General features: G+C 43.1%; 1 protein-coding gene across 4 annotated transcripts in view; it reads right to left on the bottom strand.

The window, feature by feature from the left end:
* ARMH3 (armadillo like helical domain containing 3) overlaps positions 1-24,207 on the bottom strand; it is a 223,436-nt gene that overhangs the window by 143,812 nt on the left and 55,417 nt on the right. For 3 of the 4 annotated variants that reach the window (XM_071069235.1, XM_071069234.1, XM_071069232.1), the window contains exons 15-19: positions 20,723-20,824; positions 13,791-13,849; positions 12,022-12,087; positions 10,490-10,559; positions 9,048-9,108 (exon numbers count right to left, since the gene is read on the bottom strand). In XM_071069235.1, coding sequence (XP_070925336.1) covers positions 9,048-9,108; positions 10,490-10,559; positions 12,022-12,087; positions 13,791-13,849; positions 20,723-20,824 — 358 coding nt within the window. The remainder of the gene's footprint in view (positions 1-9,047; positions 9,109-10,489; positions 10,560-12,021; positions 12,088-13,790; positions 13,850-20,722; positions 20,825-24,207) is intronic. The other variant, XM_071069233.1, reaches the window with a different exon arrangement.

Genomic DNA, 24,207 nt, shown 5'->3' with positions numbered 1-24,207 from the left:
GGCAGGCCTGTAATCCCAACTACTTGGGAGGCTGAGGCACGAGAATCACTTGAACCCGGGAGACAGAGGTTACAGTGAGCTGAGATTGCACCACTGCACTGCAGCCTAGGTGCCAGAGTAAGACTCTGTCTCAAAAAAAGAAAAAAATATGTATTTTACAAACCATACAGAAAAATAATCTATAAACCAATACATACATGAAAAAATTTTAACTGAGTCCCTTTTATTCTCTAATAAACTGACCTTGTGATATTGGTTTGCTTTTTTTTTTTTTTTGAGACGGAGTCTCGCTCTGTCGCCCAGGATGGAGTGCAGTGGCCGGATCTCAGCTCACTGCAAGCTCCGCCTCCCGGGTTTAAGCCATTCTCCTGCCTCAGCCTCCCAAGTAGCTGGGACTACAGGCACCCGCCACCTCGCCTGGCTAGAGACGGGGTTTCACCGTGTTAGCCAGGATGGTCTCGATCTCCTGACCTCGTGATCTGCCCGTCTCGGCCTCCCAAAGTGCTGGGATTACAGGCTTGAGCCACCACGCCCGGCCGACCTTGTGATATTGTAAAATGGGTCCCCAACACCCAGGCCACCAACCAGTACTGGTTAGAAACCAGGCTGCAGAGCAGGAGGTGAGTGGCAGGTGAGCAAGGGAAGTTTCATCTGTATTTACAGCTGCTTCCCATGGTTTGCACTACCACCTGAACTCTGCCTCCTGTCAGATTAGTGGCAGCATTAGATTACCATAGGAGCACAAACCCTACTGTGAACTGCACATGCAAGGGATCTAGGTTGTGGCTCTTTATGAGAATCTAATGCCTGATGAACTGTCACTCTCTCCCATCACCCCAACTAGATGGGACCATCTAGTTGCAGGAAAACAAGCTCAAGGCTACCACTGATTCTACATTATGGTGAGTTACAAAATTATTTCATTATATATTACAATGTAATAACAGAAATAAAATACATAATAAATGTTATGCACTTGAATCATCCCGAAACCATTACTGCCCCCAGGTCTGCGAAAAAAATTGTCTTCCATGAAACTGATTCCTGGTACCAAAAAGGTTGGGGACGACTGTTGTAAAATATATATTTTGTCTTCAACCCTGTTTCCTGACATACAACTCCTAAAATCCTTAGAATCTCCAAAGTGATGTCTTTTTATATGTTGAGGTGACTGACGGCTGGCCTCCCCTAGGTAGTTTCAGAATGAGGGCTTGTCACCAGAGAGACCAAGGCCTGATTAGCCAGTTGGGCTTTCAGCCCTAGCCCTGACTTCCAGGGAAAGAAGAGGGGCTGAAGGTTAAGCTGATTGCCAATGGTTTTTATTTTACTTTATTTTATTTTTTGAGACGAGGTCTCGCTCTGTCACCTAGAGTGGAACGCAGTGGTGCAATCACGGCTCACCACAGCCTTGACCTCCACAACTCACACCATCCTCCTTCCTCAGCCTCCCAACTAGCTGGGACTACAGGCACACACTACCACGCCTGACTCATTTTTGTAGAGACAAGGTCTCACCAAGTTGCTCAGGCTAGGTTCAAGTGATCCATCCACGTCAGCCTCCCGAAGTGCTAGGATTACAGGCATGAACCATGGCCAGCCAATGGTTTAATCAAACATGCCTCCATAATGAAATCTCCATAAGAAACCAAAAGGACAGGGTTTGAAGAGCTTCTGGATAGCTAAACCCATGGAGGCCTACAGGAAGGCAAACAAGAATTCGTCTACGTGCTGGAAGGTTGGCACACCCCAACTCCACAGGGTCAGAAGCTCCTGGGCTCCAGACCCTTTCAGACCTCACCCTATGTATCTCTTCATCTGACTGTTTATATGTTTCTTTAAAATATCCTTTGTAATGAACTGGTAAATGTGTTTCCCTGAGTTCTGTGAGCCACTCTAGCAAATTAATCAAACCTGAGGAGGAGGTTGTGGGAACCCCAATTTATAGCCGGTCCATCAGAAGCACAGGCAAAATAACCTTGGGCTTCTGATTAGCATTGAAAGCTGGGGGTAGTCTTAGGGACTGAGCCCTAAACCCATGGAATCTGAAACTACCTCCAGGTAGATAGTGTCAGAATTGAAATACAGTACACCCGGTTGGTATCTGCTACAGAATCGATTGCTTGCTTAGTGTGTGAGAAGTAAACCCTCCCCACATTTGGTCATAGAAGTATTCTGTGTTGATTGTTGTTGTTGAGTGAGAAAACAGAAAAAACACTATGTTTTTTTACCCTCATAAACCTGTACCAAAATTGCTTACCAAGTGATATAAGTTGCAATATAAATCATCCTAATTGTTTCCAAATCATTTGCTGTTTAGAAATCGTAATGTGATCCTGTTTGATACAGTTGTCACTTAATGATGCCCTTGTTTGAGCATGATTTGCCTTAGCAATCTACAAACTTCTCTGTCAACTTTCCCATGAAATTGAGAGTCATGAGGTCCCTGGTGCTAAAGGCTTTGTTGCAGCCAGCAAATGTGACTAGATGCTACCCATACATGACTACCCAGGCACACACAGTACATTCCTGAATGCCAGCACCTCTTGTATGGCCTGGATCTGGACGGCCTGTATTTGGTCCCCTTTGATAACGCCATTCCACCAACACTGAGCCACTCCAGAGAAGCAGTGAGATGCTACCTACATCCCCAACCCCTGCGGCCACTTATCCACATCCGCTCCAGCACTGCCCCTAGGCTCGATTCCTGTCTCCACAGTCACCAACAGGTGACATCATTAACCTTGTGGTCTCAATAATTTATACTATTTATCAAGCAGAATGAAAATTTTAACCACTGCTATGGCCTTAAAAATATATATATACTGGAGGCCGGGCACAGTGGCTCACGCCTGTAATCCTAGCACTTTGGGAGGATGAGGCGGGTGGATCACGAGGTAAGGAGTTCAAGACCAGCCTGGCCAAGATGGTGAAACCCCATCTCTACTAAAAATACAAAAATTAGCCAGGTGCGGTGGTGCTTGCCTATAATCCCAGCTACTTGGGAGTCTGAGGCAGAGAATAAATTGAACCTGGGAGGCAGAGGTTGCAGTGAGCTGAAATCGCGCCACTGCATTCCAGTCTGGGCGACAGAGCGAGACTCCATCTAAAAATATATATATACACACATACACATATATACGTATGTATATACATATACATATATACACGTATATACATACATATATACACGTATATATACACATATACATATATACTTATATATACATATGTGCATATGTAAATATGTGTGTGTGTGTGTGTGTGTGTGTGTGTGTATATACTGGAGGCCAGGCATAGTGGCTCATGCTTGTAAATCCCAATGGGAGGCTGAGGCAGGAGGATCACTTGAGGCCAGGAGTTCAAGACTAGCCTAGGCAACACAGTGAGGCTCTCATCTCTACAAAAAATATAAAAACAGCCAGGCATGGTGGTGCAAGCCTGTAGTCCTAGTTACTCAGGAGACTGAGGTGGAAGGATTGCTTGTGCCCAGGAGTTCCAAGTTACAGTGAGCCATAATTGTGCCACTGCATTACATCCTGGATGACAAAGCAAGACCCTGCCTCTAAAAAACAATTACACACGGCCGGGCGCGGTGGCTCACGCCTGTAATCCCAACACTTTGGGAGGCCGAGGCGGGCAGATCACGAAGTCAGGAGATCAAGACCATCTTGGCTAACACGGTGAAACCCCGTCTCTACTAAAAATATAAAAAATTAGCCGAGGGTGGTGGCGGGCGCCTGCAGTCCCAGCTACTCAGAATGGAGTGAACCCGGGAGGTGGAGCTTTCCATGAGCCAAGATCGCACCATTGCCCTTCAGCCTGCGTGACAGAGTGAGACTCCTGTCTCAAACAAACAAACAAACAAACAAACAAACAATTACACACAATGACCGGGCGTGCTGGCTCATGCCTGTAATCCCAGCACTTTGGGAGGCCGAGGCGGATGGATCACTGGAGGTCAGGAGTTCAAGACCATCCTGGCCAACATGGTGAAACCCTGTCTCTACTAAAAGTACAAAAAATTAGCCAGGTGTGGTAGTGGGCACCTGTAATCTCAGCTACTCGGGAAGCTGAGGCATGAGAATCACTTGAACCTGGGAGGCGGAGGTTGCAGTGAGCCAAGATCGCACCACTGCACTCCAGCCTGGGTGACACAGAGACTCTGTCTCAAAAAAAAATAAAAATACACACACACAAACACACACACACATGTATGTACTGGCAGAATGATTAAATTTACTGCTTCTTGTGCAGATTCTTTCATGCATGTAGCAATTTCCTACTTCCTATTTCAACACAAAATGGGTTCCACTTTCTCCTGAAATCTTCTTGTAGGACCCACTGAAGTCTGTACCTTTCTTCTGCTGCCCACCTACAGGTTTGGAAATATCTGACTTAAGAAGAGTCCAAAAAAAAAAAAAAAAAAAAAAAAGAAGAGTCCAAATTTTCCATGTAAGAGTAACTTAAAGGAAAATTTACTCTCCCAGAGACTATATCCCCTCACTCCCCAATCCTGTGGTGGCAGTGAGAGTGGCAGCAACAATCAAGGAGTAGAGCTAGAAGGTGAAAGTAATTGGTTTGGCTTTGCTACCTCTTACTGCTCCAGGCAAGACTTCCCCCCCCCCCCCCCCCCCCCCCCGCCCCAGTATAAGCACCTTCTCCCATCATTACCTACAGCATTCACACACAGATGTGAAATTGTTTCACTTCTGACCCAGATTCTGGCTTTGAGTATTAAGTCTTTCCAAACTCCGTATTTCTTCACATTTCACTAGGATGATTATAAACTTATCTGAAAAGGCAGAAATTCACTTTGCTTTCAATTTCTCATTCTGCTGTACACTGCCGAAAAGGGGTACATAATGAGAAGTGAGAGCAGCAGCCTGGTCGGCTGCCCAGCTGGAAGCAGGAAATTCACCTGATAAGGACTTGATGCTCCAAATTCTAAAAACTGGAAAGGGAGCTAGAAGCAGGGGAAGGAATATCTGGAAACATGCCCATAGGTAGCAATGAAGAAAGTGAATTCAGCCTGAGGGTGGGACCTTCTGCCTAGCCTCTGTCAACCTGATGCCTCATTATCTTCTCCATCTTCCCTAACCCCAGGGCAGTAAATTAAGGAGCAGGTGGAAAAAGCACCTAAGAAAGCAAGGCAAGACAAAAACTCTTTAGAGAGTGAAGTTATGAACTAGGGTGAGGAGGGAGTTAGAACATTTGGGTAGACCAGGTTCATTGGCTAGAAATGTAGGGGTTTGGGTGAACAGATAATACACCTGTAACTTTACAGTAGTGAACATATAATCTTATCATATCAGCCCCACCTTCAACTGTTCTTCATCATCCACTTAATCTTGGGCAAGCTTTTTTTCTACTCTCCTATCCTCCCTCCATGCACTCTACACTCTAACCACCTGGAATTACGCTCTATTCTCCAAATACACTACATTTTCAAGCCTCCAAGCACCTAAACATGCTGGTCCCCTACCTGGTATGTCCTTCCCTGACTCCTCTACACAGAAAATTTCTAGTGTTTCTTCATGACTCAGGTCAAATGTAACCTTCTGATATCTTCTCTAATGCTCCAGTCAGCATAGTCACTCTATACAAATCTTTCCTCTGTCACTTATCGCAGACATGATTACGAGAACAGCCTCTGAGGTCACAGGGACATGAATTTTAACCTTAGTTATGCAGCTTACTAGCTGTGTAACTGTGCTACCAGTCTGCAACATGGACCCCAACCTGGTATTCACACAATCATATAGTCCCTTTCCACATTGTATCAGGGTTAGTCTGTGTGACCATTAGAAATGATACGTTACTTGAGATTAGGTTATAAATGATACTATGGCTTCCATCCTGGGCTCTCACTCGCCTTCTCTTTCTCTCTTAGATTAACTGCTTTGGGGAAAGACAGCCGCCAAGCCTATCAACCCTATGGAGATACCCATGTGGTGAAGAACTGAGGCTTACCAACACCATTAGGTGAGCCTGAAAGCAGATTTTTGAGCCCCAGTAGAACGTCAGATGCTTGCTGCCCCAACTAACCTAGCCACCATCTTATTTTTATAAAGTTTAAGCCTTAAGGGTTTTTTTAATTCTTTGCCACTTCTGCATGCTTCTCTTTAACACTCAAGAACAGCTGTGACATGTTAATGTGATTCCCAAGTATGCATATTACCTTTATTCCTTAAAAAGCATCCTTTTGAGAGGCCCTATGCCAAAACTATCCAGCTAAGTTTCTCCTGGATTCCTGAACCACAGAAACTGTGAGGTGATAAACGTTTGTTTTAAACCACTACATCTGGGGTAGTTTGTTACACAGCAATAGATAACTAATACAACTGAGAAAGTAACAGTTCAGAATTTATAGTAAAATTTGGGTTCAAATCCAGGCTATGATGCTTACTAACAGAACAACCCTGGCAAAGTAATTAATCTCCTGAGCCTCAGTTTCCTTTCTTATAAAATGAAAAAATGGAAACTACAGTAATACGTGTTACAAAGTAAATAGCACATCCTAAAACTAGGATATAAAATAATCAAGCCAGAAATAAGTCTATAGCAAAAACAAATCTGAACCCCAAGATAATGAAGTTTAGGGACCCCATCTAAAATAAGCTGAACACTCATCTGTTAAGTGTTATAAAAAGCAGCTGTTCATGGTCTTTGAATTAAAATAAAGGATCAGACTTACTTCTAAACACCCAAAAGGTATGGAAAAACGCAAACTGTAACCTACTTACCTAAAAGTAAAATTTATATCATTTCAGACCTACGAAAGCAAGACTATATAGTTTATAAGCAATCTAAGAAGCTGGAAGGTTGGGCACAGTGGGTAATCCCAGCACTTTGGGAAGCCAAGGCAGGCAGATCATCTAAGGTCAGGAGTTCTAGACCAGCCTGGCCAACATGGTAAAACCCTGTCTCTACTAAAAAATACAAAAATTAACCAACATGGTGGCGCATGACTGTAGTCCCAGCTACTCGGGAAGCTGAGGCAGGAGAATCACTTGAATCCGGGAGGCAGAGGTAGCAGTGAGCTGAGATCATGCCACTGCACTCTAGCCTGGGCAACAGAGCAAGAATCCGTCTAAAAAAAAAAAAAAAAAAAAAAAAAAAGCCAGAGGTCTACTCTATTTAGATTGAAATCCTTTATACCCCTCTAGATCCCAGACCGGGCACTGGAATGGGGTTTACTCAGTTTGCTGTTCACCAAATTGCTCTCTTACCCAAAAAATGGAGGTAGCAATTCTGATGTCACACTCAATTCAGATATTTTATAAGGACTAAAGATAATATACATATTTGAGATCACATTAATGTGGCACAGCTGTTCTTGGGTGTTAGAAGAAGAATGTAGAAGTGGCAAAGGAGAAAGAAAACCTTAAGGTTTAAACTTTATTAAAATACGATGATGGCTAGGTGTAATGGCACACACCTGTAGTTCCAGCCACTTTGGGAGGCTGAGGTGGGAGGACTGCTTGAGCCTAGGAGTTGAAGACCAGCCTGGGCAACACAGTGAGGCCCTGTCATAAACTAAAAAGACAGTATGATGCTTCTGAGTTGCCTCTAGTTGTGTTCATTATAAAGAATTGTGATGGTCGGCCACGTGCAGTAGCTCATGCCTGTAGTCCCAGCACACTGGGAGGCTGAAGTGGGCAGATCACCTGAGGTCAGGAGTTAGAGATCAGCCCGGCCAATATGGTGAAACCCCATCTCTAGTAAAAATACAAAAATTAGCTGGGCATGGTGGTGTGCACCTGTAATCCCAGCTACTCGGGAGGCTGAGGCAGAAGAATCGCTTGAACCCGGGAAGCAGAGGTTGAAGTGAGCCGAGATCACACCACTGCACTCCAGCCTAGGCAACAGAGTGAGACTCTGTCTCAAAAATAAAAAATAAATAAAAAACAAAAACAAAAAACTGTGATGGTCAATCAGATCTCCTCAGGAGGCAGGAATCTCCCAGCCAGGCAACTGGAGACATAATCGCCCAGCTCACAGGGCTCTGGCTAGGCTGTCAGGACAATGTAGGCTAAGAATGGATCAGAAGCACTCTCTCTCTAAATTCATCCTATCTTCTAACTAATCAGTACTAGTACTTTAATGCTAAAGCCCAGAGACAACTAAGTGGTCTGCTGGTACTGCATATCTTTGATTTCAACAGTCCCCTACGATCACTATATTCATGTATCAGCTCCCTCTTCATGCAGTGTGCCTAGAAATGATCATGCAGATATGTGCAGAATCCAAATTGTGGTTTGTGCTTATTAACTCTTCTGAAAAGATGTACAGATCCAGGTCAGAAAATGTTCCCTAACACTTCTCCACATGCAAATTCTTGAAGTATACACAGACCATTAATTTTCTTTTTTTTTTTTTTTTTTTTTGAGACAGAGTCTCGCTCTGTCACCCAGGCTGGAGCGCAGTAGTGCAATCTCAGCTCACTGCAAGCTCCACCTCCCGGGTTCACGCCATTCTCCTGCCTCAGCCTCCCGAGTAGCTGGGACTACAGGCACCCGCCACTGCGCCTGGCTAATTTTTTGTATTTTTAATAGAGACAGGGTTTCACTGTGGTCTTGATCTGACCTCATGATCTGCCCACCTCAGTCTCCCAAAGTGCTAGGATTACAGGCGTGAGCCACCGCACCTGGCCTACACAGACCATGAATTTTTTTTGTTGTTGTTGTTTTGACACGGAGTCTCACTCAGGCTGCAGTGCAATGGTGCGATCTCGGCTCACTGCAACTTCCGTCTCCCGGTTCAAGCGATTCTCCTGCCTCAGCTTCCCAAGTAGCTGGAACTACAGGCACCTGCCACCGCACCTGGCTAATTTTTTTTTTTTTTTTTGTATTGTTAGTAGAGACTGGGTTTCATCGTGTTAGCCAGGATGGTCTTGATCTCCTGACCTTGTGATCCACCCGCCTCCACCTCCCAAAGTGCTGGGATTACAGGCATGAGCCACCGCGCCTGGCCAATAGACCATAAATTTTCTAACATTCAATTATTTAAAATAGATTTGTACACATTAAATGAACCGTGGTACTTACATATAGAGATCCATAGGAAACTCCTTCATCATGTGTGTTACAATAAACTCTACCATCAGGTCTGAAAGGGGAATAGAGAAAAACTGGATCAATTACAATGGAATTCATTCCTTGCCTTTGAGTTGGGAAAAAAGCCTCTGAGTACACCTTGCACTCACACTGAATGGCATCCACTAACCACATCTTTATTCATATACACTTATTTTATATAACATACTTTGTGTAACACTGTTCACCACCTGCCACTTGTAAAGTAATAAGAAATTATTTCACCTGCTGACCTCCAGAAGGATACCCTGACCTGCCAATAAATTCAGATAAATGGAAAATTTCATTGTATAGATATTTCATCCCATGGCATTAATGTAGACCGCTAAAGGGAAATCATATTCTGAGACTAGACAATGAGGCAAGCAGAGAAGAAATTATGGATCACATTTGTGTAACCAGAGACTCAGCTCTAAAGCTATGTCAGTCAATCTCATCTTACTATCATGCTCAGTTAGACAGATATTGACTTAAATGGGCTGTGGGGCTTTGGGTCAATAGAGGCTTATTATATAGCCTTAATTACTGTTTCTAAAATTAAGTAGATTTAGAAACTGGGGCTCAATATCCAAGTGAAATGGGATTAAGAATTCAGCTAATTCCCTGAGGAAAATGCAGAATTCTGGACAGACAAAATCACTGAAGACACAGCCCCCTACCTGTCAACTCAGTCAGCCTCATCTCAGTCTAATTTACTCAGGGAAAGTTTTGTATATGTGAACCATGAACTTCAAGCCTCCTGGATAGCTGGCACATCAATTCGAACCAAGAAAGGATGGGAAGAATTTGAAATCTTTTCTTTTTTTTTTTTTTTTTTTTGAGATGCAGTCTTGCCCCGGCTGGAGTGCAATGCTGCGATCTCGGCTCACTGCAACCTCTGCCTCCCTGGTTCAAGCAATTCTCCTGACTCAGCCTCCTGAGTAGCTGGGATTACAGGTGCCTGCCACCACACCCGGCTAATTTTTGTATTTTCAGTACAGACAGGTTTTCACCATGTTGGCCAGGCTGTTCTCAAACTCCTGACCTTAAGTGATCCGTCCACCTTAGCCTCTCAAAGTGCTGGAATTACAGGTGTGAGCCACTGCGCCCAGTCTGAAATTTTGATCAAGAGTAAGATATTTAACAAATGTAAATCATGTATCAAGTTTAGACATAGCCATTTGTCTCCCTGGAATGACTTTTTTCTTTGAATGACAGGACCCTTTTACTGACCACTCTATAACTGGGGTTGCTTTACCAAACACAACAATAAACATAGGTTTTTAGGCCAGGGAAAAAACATAACTAATAATTTCTTTGCAGAAAAGCACATTAACCAGGTTCTACTCTTCATCTTCATCATGAAAGCCTATTGCTATCACAGAACAATGTCAATGTTGATGATACTCACTCACCCAGTACTGCACATACTAAAGGACGGCAGGGAAGATTCTTGTCTGCTGCCTTCTTCCTGTGTCTCATAGGCTTCACACACAAAAAAAATGAAGAAAGGAAATTAGGCACTGACATCCAGTGGTCTATCATCATGTTCCTTGTGCAAATAAAATCACTATTGCAGGGATACTTCTTTTCTTTCTCTTTTTTGCATGGTGGGAGTGGAATGGGGTAGCATGGGGTGAGGCAGGGAAGGGAGGACTTGTGAATATTCTCAGTTATCAGTGCACGCCTGTTACAAAATTACAATTCACAGCCTCAAAGGGCACTAGAGAATACTACAATGGGAAAACTGTTGGTTTTACTTTGCTTTTAGTTATATAAGTGGCATTACTAACGACAAAAAGGTACACTGGTATTTTTGACAATAAATAATTTAAAAAAAAAAAAGAGGAAGTGATGGTGCCATCTATAGAAGCAGCAACAGTAGCAGTGGCAAAAAAAAACAAAGTAAGTTTTAAATCTAAACCTCAATGTAATTTTTTTTTTTTTTTTTGCTGGAGTGCAGTGGCACAATCTCAGCTCACTGCAAGCTCCGCCTCCCAGGTTCACACCATTCTCCTGACTCAGCCTCTTGAGTAGCTGGGACTACAGGCGCCCACCACCACACCCAGCTAACTTCTTGTATTTTTAGTAGAGACGGGGTTTCACCCTGTTAGCCAGAATGGTCTCGATCTCCTCACCTCGTGATCCACCCGCCTCGGCCTCCCAAAGTGTTGGGATTACAGGCGTGAGCCACCAGGCCCAGCCCTCAATGTGATATTTTTTTAATATACCTCCAAGTTTTAGGAAATTCCCTGATCCTCCATATTCTGTTTACCCACTTCTCAGATGAACAAATCAGAGCAGCAGCTAGTCTTACCCGATCAAAAATTATACTACATTTTGAAAACAAAAGGCTTAGAACGATTTCCTTGCTAAAACCTATGTTATTGAAATCCAATATCAGGCCAGGCGCGGTGGCTCACGCCTGTAATCTCAGCACTTTGGGTGGCCAAGGCGGGCAGATCATCTGAGGTCAGGAGCAGGAGACCAGCCTGGCCAACATGGTGAAACCGTCTGTAAGGAAAATACAAAAATTAGCTGAGCATAGTGGCGGGCACCTGTAATCCCAGCTACTCGGGAGGTGGAGGCAGAAGAACTGCTTGAGCCCAAGAGGCAGAGGTTGCAGTGAGCAGAGATCACACCATTGCACTCCAGCCTGGGATAGAGAGACAGACTCCATCTCAAAAAATAAAAAAAGACAAAAAAAAAAAAAAAGAAATCCAGCATCATTGCCACGCTTGTGAATTTTCCAAAACTCTCGAATAAGAAACAGCTCCATGACACACAAAAATCCCAACAAGCATGGGTCTGTTGAACAGCGTCATGCAAAGCCCTTTGGCACAACTTTATACCCACATTTGTTCTAGTAGGATCAATTTCATCCCAACTCTGCCGACACACAAAAAATTTCCTCTAAGAAAAAACAAGAAGCAAAAGAAACACCTACCATTCTATGTAAGTTTACTCGAAAATTCATGTTGTCATCATGCAAAAATGCATTGGCATATTGATCCTAATAAAAATATAGAGAAAAAGTAAGAAGTGAGAGCTATATTTAAGGAACTGTTTGTAATCTATCACACTTCGTACAAATCCTTGGACTTTAAGAACTACTTCCAAGGATCAGGTGGACAGCTAATAGGATGAGCCTAGAGGCTTATGTCAAACCCTACTTAAGCCATGAGATTTTTCTTTAGTATAATTTCCTAGTGTATCTCTAACTGGTCAAAAATTTCCAAGCAAAAACAATAAAAATTAAGACACAGGGACTTAAGGCAGATGCTGAGAGGAATGAGAGGAATCTGTTTTCCTATTCCCTCTTCCGTCCCATCTGCCCAAGGAGCTGGCTCTGTTTGTGATAGCTTAAAGGTTTTCATAGGGGCTGCAGGATTCATGTGCAGGCTCCACACGAGGGTTTAGGAGCAAGAAGAAAAATCTGTGCTCTGCTGGGAATGGGTTCAGCCCAACAGAAGCAAACTGCTTCGCAGGCAGCATGGAAGCAGACAAGACTCTGTCTATTCCGGGCTTTCCTGAAGACTGATGGAAAATCAAAAACCTCTTACCATGGATTAGTAATAAACATCCCTTGGCCCTTTCCCAACACCTTTTCTGAAGATCTGACAAGCCTACAGACTCCAATTACAAGGAACTGTTACAATTTGTGAAAAACAACTCCTTTAAAGATTTTCTTAGAAAAAATTTTGAAAAGCAATTATACCAAGCCCACTGCTAATAAGCAGCTCTTCTATAACCAGTCACCCCTAATCTTGTGAAAAGGAGGTCATCTTTCCACAGAGAACATGAAGACAGAAAGACTGAGAGAGATCTCTACTTCATGTGGACTACCTTCACCATTTTTCTTAAGAGAGAAAAGAGCAGAGTGGGGAAGAGTAAAGGGAAAGGTTGAAGCTATAAATTTAGCTCTAAATTCACTCAAGTTCTGCCATGACTGTGTGTCACCAAGATACATGGTGAGTTTGAACCTAGTTAGTCCAACCAAAAGAGGCTTCTTAAAAAGCCAAAGCACCTATTCTTTTTTCCCCTCAGCTCTTGCTCTTAGGCAAACTGCAATTACTGAGTTTCCAATTCCCCTCTCTGGCTTTACTCTCCACCCCTTCACCCCATCACAGGAAACCTGAGCTCCTTTTTTATTTTTATTTTTAAACTGCTCCACTGCCGGGCATGGTGGCTCACCCCTGTAATCCCAGCACTTTGGGAGGCCGAGATGGGTGGATCACCTGAGGTCAGGAGTTTGAGACCAGCCTGGCCAACATGGCAAAACCCCGTCTCTACTAAAATTACAAAAATTAACTGGTCAAGGTGGCGCGTGCCTGTAATCCCTGCTACTAGGGGGGCCGAGGCAGGAGGATCGCTTGAACCTGGGAGGCGGAGATTGCAGTAAGCCGAGATCATGCCACCGCACTCCAGCCTGGGCAACAGAGCGATATTCCGTCTCAAAACAAACAAACAAACAAATTGCTCCACAGTTTAAAAACACAGTGCTAAACAGCACGGAAGCAGACAAGACCCTGTCTATCCGTGGCTTCATCAAAGACTACACTGTAGTGGGAAGAGACAGATACACAAAGGGGGAAGATTTTCTCTCCTAAACTTTAGGACCCTAAACATCATGAGACAAGAATGGGGTGAGGGGAGGAAGGGAAAGATAGCACTTTGTAAAAGGCTGCCTACTAGCAGAAGGCTGGTGAGACCTACCTCAGCAATACATGTAAGGATGATTAGACAGAGTTTGCCACTGTGAAGCCTGTGTTCATCTGTAAAGAAAAAAGAAACTCTTCTCTGTAAATCATCCAGACCATGTTTCAATATAGAACAAGGATGTATATCATAAAAGGAAACATTCACACTTTCTCTTCCCACAAAATCCATAAATTAAAATCAAGGTACTACTATAGTAATTCTTGCTTCCCTTCTAGGCAAAAGAATTCCCCCAGAAGATTTTTTTTTTTTTAATATCCTGGTAGTCTCTTAAATGACTGACTACCTCCCTGAGAGCCATCTAACTCATAAGGTTCCTATTGTCATGGCTCAAATCGTGGCCATCGCTCTCACATCAGCCCTTTGCTGATAGAACTTGAATAGTCAGGTCCATTTCCTTTCTCATCTGCCAGCTCTAAGCACCACCTACCACAAAATCTAGAAAGATTTCATGACTGCTCATAGCAAACTGGCAATGAAATAAAAAAGAAATTAACTGGAGACTAGGGTCCAGCCCACACTTCTCCTTGCAATTGTATACTTATGCCCTGGAAAGCTGTGAACTCTTGATCATTTTTCTTCCTGTCAAAGTTACTCATTCAACAAATATTTACTTAGCACCTACTATGTGGCAGGCACTGTGCAAGGCACTAGAGATACAGCACTGAACAAAACAGACAAAGGTCCCTGGTCTCTCACAACTCACATTCTAGTTATTAAAAAAGAAGAAGGCAAACTCAATAGCAGGGCTCTAAGCCCACACACAAAAGGACAAAAAAGAGCTAATCCATTACTGCCAAGTACAAGAACCCATCAAGCTTACTTTACTTTCCAGAAACTCTGTGGATGAAGGAGTGAAAAGGAGGTAAGAAGAGGATCACGCCAGTATAGCCAAAATAGACAAATGGCTCATGATTTTCAAATTAGCTTCAACAGGACCCAGACTGAAGTCCACTCTAGAGAGAAGACCTCTTAATGGATTACAGTGCTGTAGAAGTTAGCTATTACTATTTACCCTGACATTGACCTGCTTCTTTCTCAAAAATGGGATCTATCAATTAAAACCTGACAATTAGATGGCATAATGGCGATTACAGTCCACAAATATACTCACCTCTCCTCAGAGATAGGCATTGCAAAAAGAGTAATGATGATAATCCCTACCTGACATTTCCTATAGCTTCATCAAAGCCCCGATATAGCCAAAGAGCAATGCCCACGACTCTTCTTTTTTTTTTTTTTTTTTTTTTTTTTGAGACGGAGTCTCGCTCTGTCGCCCAGGCTGGAGTGCAGTGGCGTGATCTCCGCTCACTGCAAGCTCCGCCTCCTGGGTTTACGCCATTCTTCTGCCTCAGCCTGCAGAGTAGCTGGGACTACAGGCGTCCGCCACCTCGTCTGGCTAGTTTTTTGTATTTTTCAGTAGAGACGGGGTTTCACCGTGTTAGCCAGGATGGTCTCGATCTCCTGACCTAGTGATCCGCCCGTCTCGGCCTCCCAAAGTGCTGGGATTACAGGCTTGAGCCACCGCGCCCGGCCGATTCACGACTCTTCTACCTACCTTTAGCCACAGAGTTTCTATGGCACTATCCTCCCAAAAACTGAGAAGCAACTCCCACAGAAAAGCCTGCAGCTATCTCTCCACTTAAAATTTTTTTTTAATTTTTAAAGTGTTTATGAATACAAAACTAAGGCATATTTCATTATAGACAGTCTTTTAAACTCAAAAAAAGCATACACACACATAACAATAAAAACCAAATTTAATCATACCACCCAAATGCTATAACTGTTAAGACTTTGGTGAATCAACTTTAAGTCTATGCATAGATATACATGGTTTTTACAGTTTTTTGCCTAGTATCTCCTGTAAAGGTTGAGCAGAAGCTTCTTTAAGGTGACACCACCAAAGTCAGAAAAATTCCAAGGAATAAAGGCTTTAAAACCAGGGGGAAACCCACAGCAATAGCGGCCAGGCTTGGTGGCTCACATCTGTAATCCCAGCACTTTGGGAGGCTGAAGTGGGAGGATAACCTGAGGTCAGGAGTTGGAGACAAGCTCGGCCAACATAGTGAAACCCCATCTCTACTAAAAATACAAAAATCAGCCAGACGTGGTGGCGTGCACCTGAAATCCCAGCTACTCAGGAGGCTGAGGCAGGAGAATTGCTTGAATATGGGAGGCAGAGGTTGCAGTGAGCCGAGAAGATCGTGCCACTGCACCTCAGCCTGAGCGACAGAGTGAGACTCTGTCTCAAAAAACAAACAAACAAACAAACAAAATCAAGGGAATGATAAATACAATATATAAATAAAATATTCTGGAGAATGGAGAGGAGAGAAGTGATTAGGGAGGGGATGCACAGGTAGCTTCAACAGCATTAATGTTGTTTCATTTAAGTTGGGTGTTAGGTTCGCATATGTTCATTTTATTATTATACTTTATAAGTTATGCTATTATAGTTATTATAAACTTTATACCTTATACATATCTATTAAAAGTATCTTTTGGAGTTTAAATGATAAATATATAATGAAAAAGAAAAAGATAATATCCTGGTGGGGGGGTGGAAGCAGAGCCAAGAAAAAGTTGCTTCTATTGCTGCTAAAAACATAATGAGCTAACCAAGGCATGCAGCAGGTCAGGGGCTGAGGCAGGAAGAAAGCTGGACCAATAAAGCCACACAGGAGTCATTTTTGAAATTAACTCTTCATTCCTAACCTTGCCCTTTGCCATATTTAGGCTGCCTGTTGGCAAAGACCACTCATTGTGCAATTAATCAGCCTTTAATTTTGTCTTCCATTTTATGGATGGCAAGTGACCAGGACAAAGAGGCTTATATAATCACTAAAGCTAAAAATGAGTTCCAAGGGCCTCAGTTCACTGTGTTATATCAGGCAAAGCTAAAAGTTCATTTTCTAGGTCACATCCATGCAGTTTCTCTATTCTGTGCTTGCTGCAATACTTCTGAGAAAGAAAGAGGTTACCATTTCCATAAAGAAGCAATGGCTTCAAGAAAGTGACATACAAGTCTTGTTATCCTTGCTTGCCAGATCTCACTTGCCAAGTCTCAGAGGTTCAGCTATCTCTGCAGCTCCCAATGGATTGCTTTATGTTAGGAGTTAGTGACATGGACTACTTACATCTATCTCATCCCTGATACAGCTCTCTCTCTCGAAAGAGAACACTCGCAAGACATAAAGGAAGAAAAAAGTCTAAGTTTGCAAGGCAGAAATCTCCCAGAGCTAATACAACATGTCTGAATGTAACATATCTTAGACTCTGCCCACTCAGGCTCCTTTCTGCTCTGGCAATTCTTCATTTTCCATACTTATCATTGAGCTCTCCTATCTCTGTCTACCAATGTTTCTTTCTTACTCTAAAAGCCTCTGAATCCTGGTCTTTTCCTACTATGCAGTTCTTGCCTTTCAGCTCCATTCTGAAACTCCCGAAAACTCTCCAACCAGAAACCTACCTACCTCACTTGGCAAATAAGAGCCTTCTAGAGTATACTTAATGCCTAAGGGAATCTTAAACCACCTACAAGGCATTAATCTCTCTTCACAGAAAGTAAAGTGGCAAAAACCATAGTATTTCAGCAATTTTGCTTCTAAAGTGGAACTGGTTTTTTGGTTATTTGGGAATCTGAAGTTCATCTGCAGACCATAATTTAAGAACCCAAATATAAACTACTGAACAGTTAGTTCCTAAAAAGGATTTAAAGATTATTATAAAGAAGTCTTAAAAAGGAAGAATCTATGCCAAATTGTTAAGAGTGATTAACTCTGGAGAGTTTAAATTACAAAGAACTTTCACTTTCTAAGTTAACTATTGCTAGAATGTTTTAATTTTTAATAAGAATATTTCAATTATTTTTGTAATTAGGAAAAAAATTCTTTTTTTTTTTTTTGGAGACAGTTTTGCCCTTGTCGCCCAGGCTAGAGTGCAGTGGCGTGATTTTGGCTCACTGCAACCTCCGCCTCCCGCATTCAAGCGATTCTCATGCCTCAGTCTCCCAAGCAGCTGAGATTACAGGCGCCCACCACCATGCTTGGCTGATTTTTGTATTTTTAGTAGAGACAGGGTTTCACCACGTTGGCCAGGCTGGTCTCAAAGTCCTGACCTCAGGTGATCCTCCAGCCTAGGCCTCCCAAAGTGCTGGAATTACAGGCATGAGCCACAGCGCCTGGCCAAAAAATCCTTTTAAATAGAAGAAGCCCACGGGATCAACCTGTAGGTACCAAAAGAAATGCTAATAAAAATGTTCATTAAAATGCTAGCTTTCTGCCCCAAAAAAGCAAGCATTCTGGGGACAAATGGGGATATTGAAACAGGGACTAAATATTACATGATATTAGAGAATTACTGTTGACTTTCTCAGATATAATAATGGTATTCTGGATATCTAGGAAAATGTCTTCAATATAAGTTAAAGGACTTATGTGTAAAGCAGAGTTATGATGTCTGCAACTTCATTTAAAATAATTCAGCCAGGCCGGGTGTGATGGTTCATGCCTGTAATCCCAGCACTTTGGGAGGCCGAGGTGGGCGGATCACAAGGTCAGGGGTTTGAGACCAGCCTGGTCAACATGGTGAAACCTTGTCTCCACCAAAAATACAAAAATTAGCCAGGTGTGATGCCACGTGCCTGTAGTCCCAGCTACTCCAGAGGCTGAGGCAGGAGAATGGCTTGAACTTAGGAGGCAGAGGTTGCAGTGAGCGTTGGCTGCGATTCCCCTCTAGCCTAGGCAACGGAGCAAGACTCTGTCTCAAAAAAAAATAAAATAAAATAAAATAAAATGATTCAGACAAATTAACAACAATGATACACAGAAAGAAATTTAAGTGCAAACCAAGTATGGCAAAATGTTAATGAGTATATAGGTAAATCACTTCATAATTATTTTCAACTTCTGTATACTAGAATTTTTTCATTACAAAAAATGGGGGAAAAAATGCTAGCTCAGTGTCATCATGAAATCAAAGGCTTACTTCCAGGCAATCCTAAAACTGGGATATATTCCACTTATATCTGGTTCCTAGAGTAGTCAAATTTATACAGGCAGAAAGCAGAATGGTGGCTGCCAGGCCTTGGGGCAAGGGGAAAATGGAGTGTTAGTGTTTAATGGGTACAGAGTTTCCATTTCATAAGATGAAAAAGTTCTGAGGCCAGGTGCGGTGGCTCACACCTGTTATCCCAGTACTTTGGGAGGCCAAGGTGGGCAGATGACTTGAGCCCAGGAGTTCAAGACCAGCCTGGCAACACGGCAAAACCCCATATCTACAAAAAATACACACGCACAAAAAAATTATCCAGGTATGGTGGTGCACACCTGTAGTCCCAGCTACTCAGGAGGCTGAGGTGGGAGAATTGCCTGAGCCCAGGAAGTCGAGGCTGCAGTGAGCTGAAATCACACCACTGCACTCCAGCCTGGGTGACAGACTGAGATCCTGCCTTCAAAAAAAAAGAAAAAGAAAAAGTTCTAGAGATGGATGATGATGGGTTTTTTTTTTATTTTTATGTTTTTTAGAGAAGGAGTCTCTCTCTGTCGCCCAGGCTGGAGTGCAATGGTGCGATCTCGGCTCACTGCAAGCTCCGCCTCCCAGGTTCACGCCATTCTCCTGCCTCAGCCTCCCGAGTAGCTGGGACTACAGCTGGCCACCACTGCGTCTGGCTAATTTTTTTGCATTTTTTTTTTTTAGTAGAGATGGAGTTTCACCACTGTCTCAATCTCCGCCCACATTGGCCTCCCAAAGTGCTGGGATTACAGGCGTGAACCATCACGCCCAGCTTTTTTTTTTTTTTTTGGAGATGGAGTCTCACTCTGTCATGCAAGCTGGAGTGCAGTGGCATGATCTCAACTCTCTGCAACCTCCACCTCCCGGGTTCAAGTGATTCTCCTGTCTCAGCCTCCCGAGTAGCTAGGATTATAGGCACATGCCACCACACCCGGCTAATTTTTGTATTTTTAGTACAGACAAGGTTTTGCCATGTTGGCCAGGCTGGTCGTGAACTCCTGGCCTCAAGTGATTCTCCCGCCTCGGCCTCCCAAAGGGCTGGGATTACAGGTATGAGCCACCGCACCCAGCCAGTGATGATGGTTGTACAAAAATATGGAAGTAGGTAATGCAACTAAATAGTACATTTAAATATGGTTAAGATGATAAATTTTGATATATATACTTTACACAATAAACACAAACACACAAAAATTGTGAACACTCACATATATCTATATAAATAAAAATGCTAAGTAGGGGGAAAAACAAAACTAAGATATTTACTGGATAGAATTTGCTGAGTCTTTTCCCAACCCCTTCCTAGGACAACCACTCCACTACTCTACCACCAAGTAAAAAGTCATAGCAAAATCATAAACAGAGGAAAAACAGGACATCACACAACAAAACCTCAAACTTTTCCAACACTCAATCCTCTCCCACTTCCACTCTTGCATTTCTAGGATGGGTACTGACACTTCTATTTTAAGTGTTTAAGAACACAGTCCCTCTGAATCTCACCTCTTCCTACTGTACTGTATACGACAGTCCTCTAATTCTCACCACGAGCTGATGCTTTCAGTTCCTGTCCTCAAAAGGGAATTCCCTGAAGCGTGTTAATCCCTTCACTTCCCACACATAAGAGTCTGCATCTACTTACCACGATCTGCTAAGAAGATTTGCTAGTTTTCATAGAGACCAATTTTTTTCCTGTTCTATTTTTGAGTACTCCCCTCCAGCTTCAGGTTTTCCCAACACCACCTAATTGCCATCTAGCAGTGAGACATCACTGTTTTCCACCAATGAAGACCAAGTACACAAGGCCCCAAGGGTTCATCTTGTCAAAAATTCAAAATATTAATGTTGCTGTTTGATGCCAGCTGCCTGCCACACCTTCTACTTCCTGAGCCCCCAAAATAGCTATGGCTTACCTTTGGTGTCCTGCATGACAATTGAGCTATACTTTAAAAACGTTATCAGTAGATTACTGGTCTGTACATCTGCATCCAGTGGGAGTTCCACAGAACTTATAACTGGAATAGAACAGATAAAATGCACTTAGCCTGCAACATATTCCATCTAACACTTCTACCCACATAGCCAATTTGCCAGCAGGCAAAAAAATCACTAAATAAGCTTTTTCCACAACAGAGGGAGGACCAAGTGCTCATCATAAAACTTTTATCTACTCTTCCTAACCCTGTAGAGTCCCCTTCCTATTCCCCAAATTAAGGCCAGTGACCTGCTCTCCTACCTAGGGCCAGTCTCCAAGAACAGTGCTTTTTCTTTTTGTTTTTTTTTGTTGTTGTTGTTGTTGTTTTTGTTTTTTTTGAGACGGAGTCTTGCTCTGTCGCCCAGGCTGGAGTGCAGTGGCCGGATCTCAGCTCACTGCAAGCTCCGCCTCCTGGGTTTACGCCATTCTCTGGCCTCAGCCTCCCGAGTAGCTGGGACTACAGGCGCCCGCCACCTCGTCTGGCTAGTTTTTTGTACTTTTTTTAGTAGAGACGGGGTTTCACCGTGTTAAGCCACAATGGTCTCGATCTCCTGACCTTGTGATCCGCCCGTCTCGGCCTCCCAAAGTGCTGGGATTACAGGCTTGAGCCACCGCGCCCGGCAACAGTGCTTTTTCTCCCAGCATCCTGGGAAGGGTATGTTACTTCCTGCCCCAAGTACCCCCAAAGAGTTTAAGGCCATTCTTAAAGGTACTTTGATTTCTACCTAAAGGAAAAATCTGTATTGAATATAAATGAGTTTTACTTTGATGGGTCTCCTACTTAAAATCAGTGATGATTCCTTCCTAACAAGGAGAAATCTTGCTGAATTTTGAGAACAAGTCTTTAGGCTGGACGTACCCAAGACAGAGACGGGAAAATGTTAAGGCAGAACTATATTCAAATTCTACCACTATTAAGTGATAGAATTCCCTTTCCCCCGAAAGGGAACTGAAAAGGAATAGTAGACTGAAAACAGATGAACAGGCCAAGCACGGTGGCTCACGCCTGTAATCCCAGCACTTTGGGAGGCCGAGTTGGGCAGATCACCTGAGGTCAGGAGTTCGAGGTCAGCCTGGCCAACCTGGTAAAACCCCATCTCTACTAAAAATACAAAAATTAGCTGGGCATTGTGGCCGGTGCCTATAATCCCACCTATTAGGGAGGCTGAGGCAGGAGAATTACTTGAACCCGGGAGGCAGAGGTTGCAGTGAGCCAACATGGTGCCACTGCACTGCACTCCAGCCTGGGTGACACGGCGAGACTCTGTCACAAATAAATACATAAATACAAACAGATGAACATTACTGATTGGAACAGCCTGGGAACTGAGCCACAGTCCCAGTGAACAATGAGGGATAATTGGTCTCTAATGACCAGGGCTGACCCATACAGAACACAGTTTGGTTTTTGTTTTTTTGTTTTTTTTCTTTTTGAGATAGAGTCTTGCTCTGTTGCCCAGGCTGGAGTGCAGTGGTGCCATCTCGGCTCACTGCAACCTCTGCCTCCTGGGTTCAAGCAATTCTCCTGCCTCAGCCTCCCAAATAGCCAGGATTACAGGTGCCCATCACCATGCTCAGCTGATTTTTGTATTTTAGTAGAGATGGGGTTTCACCATGTTGGCCATGCTGGTCTTGAACTCCTGACCTCAAGCAATCCACCCACCTTGGGCCTCCCAAAGTGTTGGGATTAAGGCATGAGCTACTGTTCCCAGCCCAGAACACAGTCTTAATGTAGATTTCCCAAAATTCTAAGACTTTAAATTAGACTCAGACCTCTTGTTAAGTGCTTTTACACCACCTAAGACATAATATATAAGTTAAAGAAGTCTTATAATGGCCCAGAAAAGCTAGAGAATCTATGGCTTTCTGCTACATTTTCAGCCATGAAGACTCAGTTGACTTTGGAATATTACTCATAATATGTATTCATAACCGTAACAGATCCCCCTGGAGTTATTACGATATAAGCAGAGAACGTTTATTAACAGTGAGGAACATTTGCATATTATGAACCCATAATAAACAGCAAGCACAACAAAAAGCCTTATGAAAAGAAATCAGCATGCCCAACCCCTGGCTATTTTCCCAGTTAGGCCTCCAAGAGCTAATATAAGACAAATTTTTAAGTTGAAATACTATAAGGTTTTAATTCATGTTATGGGTTAACGACCCAAGAATGTCATTTCAAACCACAGCCTATTCTGAAGCTCAGAACCCATAATCATCCCTTTGTCCAATACAAGGAGGCACCTAACTGTTAAGTGGGACTTTTTTCCTGCTCATACACAGCAATTACTGGAAAACTATCTTACATAATATGTAAAAATATAGAAGTATATGTATTTTTAGTTTACCAGAAAGTCCTCTCATGCCAAGGCTGAGTTGTCAAATGCAAAGTCTGAGCTGAGAACAAATGTTATAGCTAAACTGCCGGCTTTTAAAAATATGGCTCCAGTGACATACCTTTAAATATAACTGGGCTACTGAATACCACTATAATTAAGATCCAAAAATTAAAAACAAGGTTGTAATACTTAGGAACCCCACGAAGGAAATGAGTTAGGAGACAGGGAAAAGAACAAATAGAACAGAGACAGAATAAAATCCCTCACAAATTAAAATCTTCTTCCTAAGGAAGAGTCATTCCTTGATCTTTGGCTTCATAATTCTTCCCAGCAGCTTTTGTCAAGGGAGACAGTCATTTGAAAGTGGGCTGACTTGATCTTCCCACTAGAAAAAATAAAAGCTCACTGGTTGTAGGTAAGTAAGCACAAATCCTGCCACTGCATAATCAAGTGTGTGGGTGGAAGTGTTCACAATGAACAGTTTGAAAGGCAGTTCTCTGAAGCATCCAAACCCCAACATCACATGGAACTCATACATACATACATATATATATATATATATATATATATATATATGGTTTTCGATATCCATGGTAACCGGGCAGGCTTCATTCTTAAAGAGAAAGTACAGTATTTCCATTGGGTTATTCTGTGGCCTGAATAAACAGAGACAAGTAGGCAATCCTTACTACTTGTGCTCCTTCTCAGTAAGATATTTTGGGGCTGGGCATGGTGGCTCATGCGTGTAATCCCAGCACTTTGGGAGCCCAAGGCAGGCGGATCACCTGAGGTCAGGATTCAAGACCAGCCTGGCCAACATGGTGAAACCCCATCTCTACTAAAAATACAAATATTGGCCAGGTGTGGTGGCTCACGCCTGTAATCCTAGCACTTTGGGAGGCCAAGGCAGATGGATCACAAGGTCAGGAGATTGAGATCATCCTGGCTAACACTGTGAAACCCCATCTCTACTAAAATACAAAATATTAGCTGGGCGTGGTGGCACGCACCTGTAGTCCCAGGGAGGCTGAGGCAGGAGAATCACTTGAACCCGGGAGGTGGAGGTTGCAGTGAGCTG

This window comes from Macaca nemestrina, chromosome 9 (genome assembly GCF_043159975.1).
Source record: "Macaca nemestrina isolate mMacNem1 chromosome 9, mMacNem.hap1, whole genome shotgun sequence".
Classification (NCBI taxonomy): domain Eukaryota; kingdom Metazoa; phylum Chordata; class Mammalia; order Primates; family Cercopithecidae; genus Macaca; species Macaca nemestrina.
This window is presented reverse-complemented; position numbering and strand designations above follow the sequence as displayed.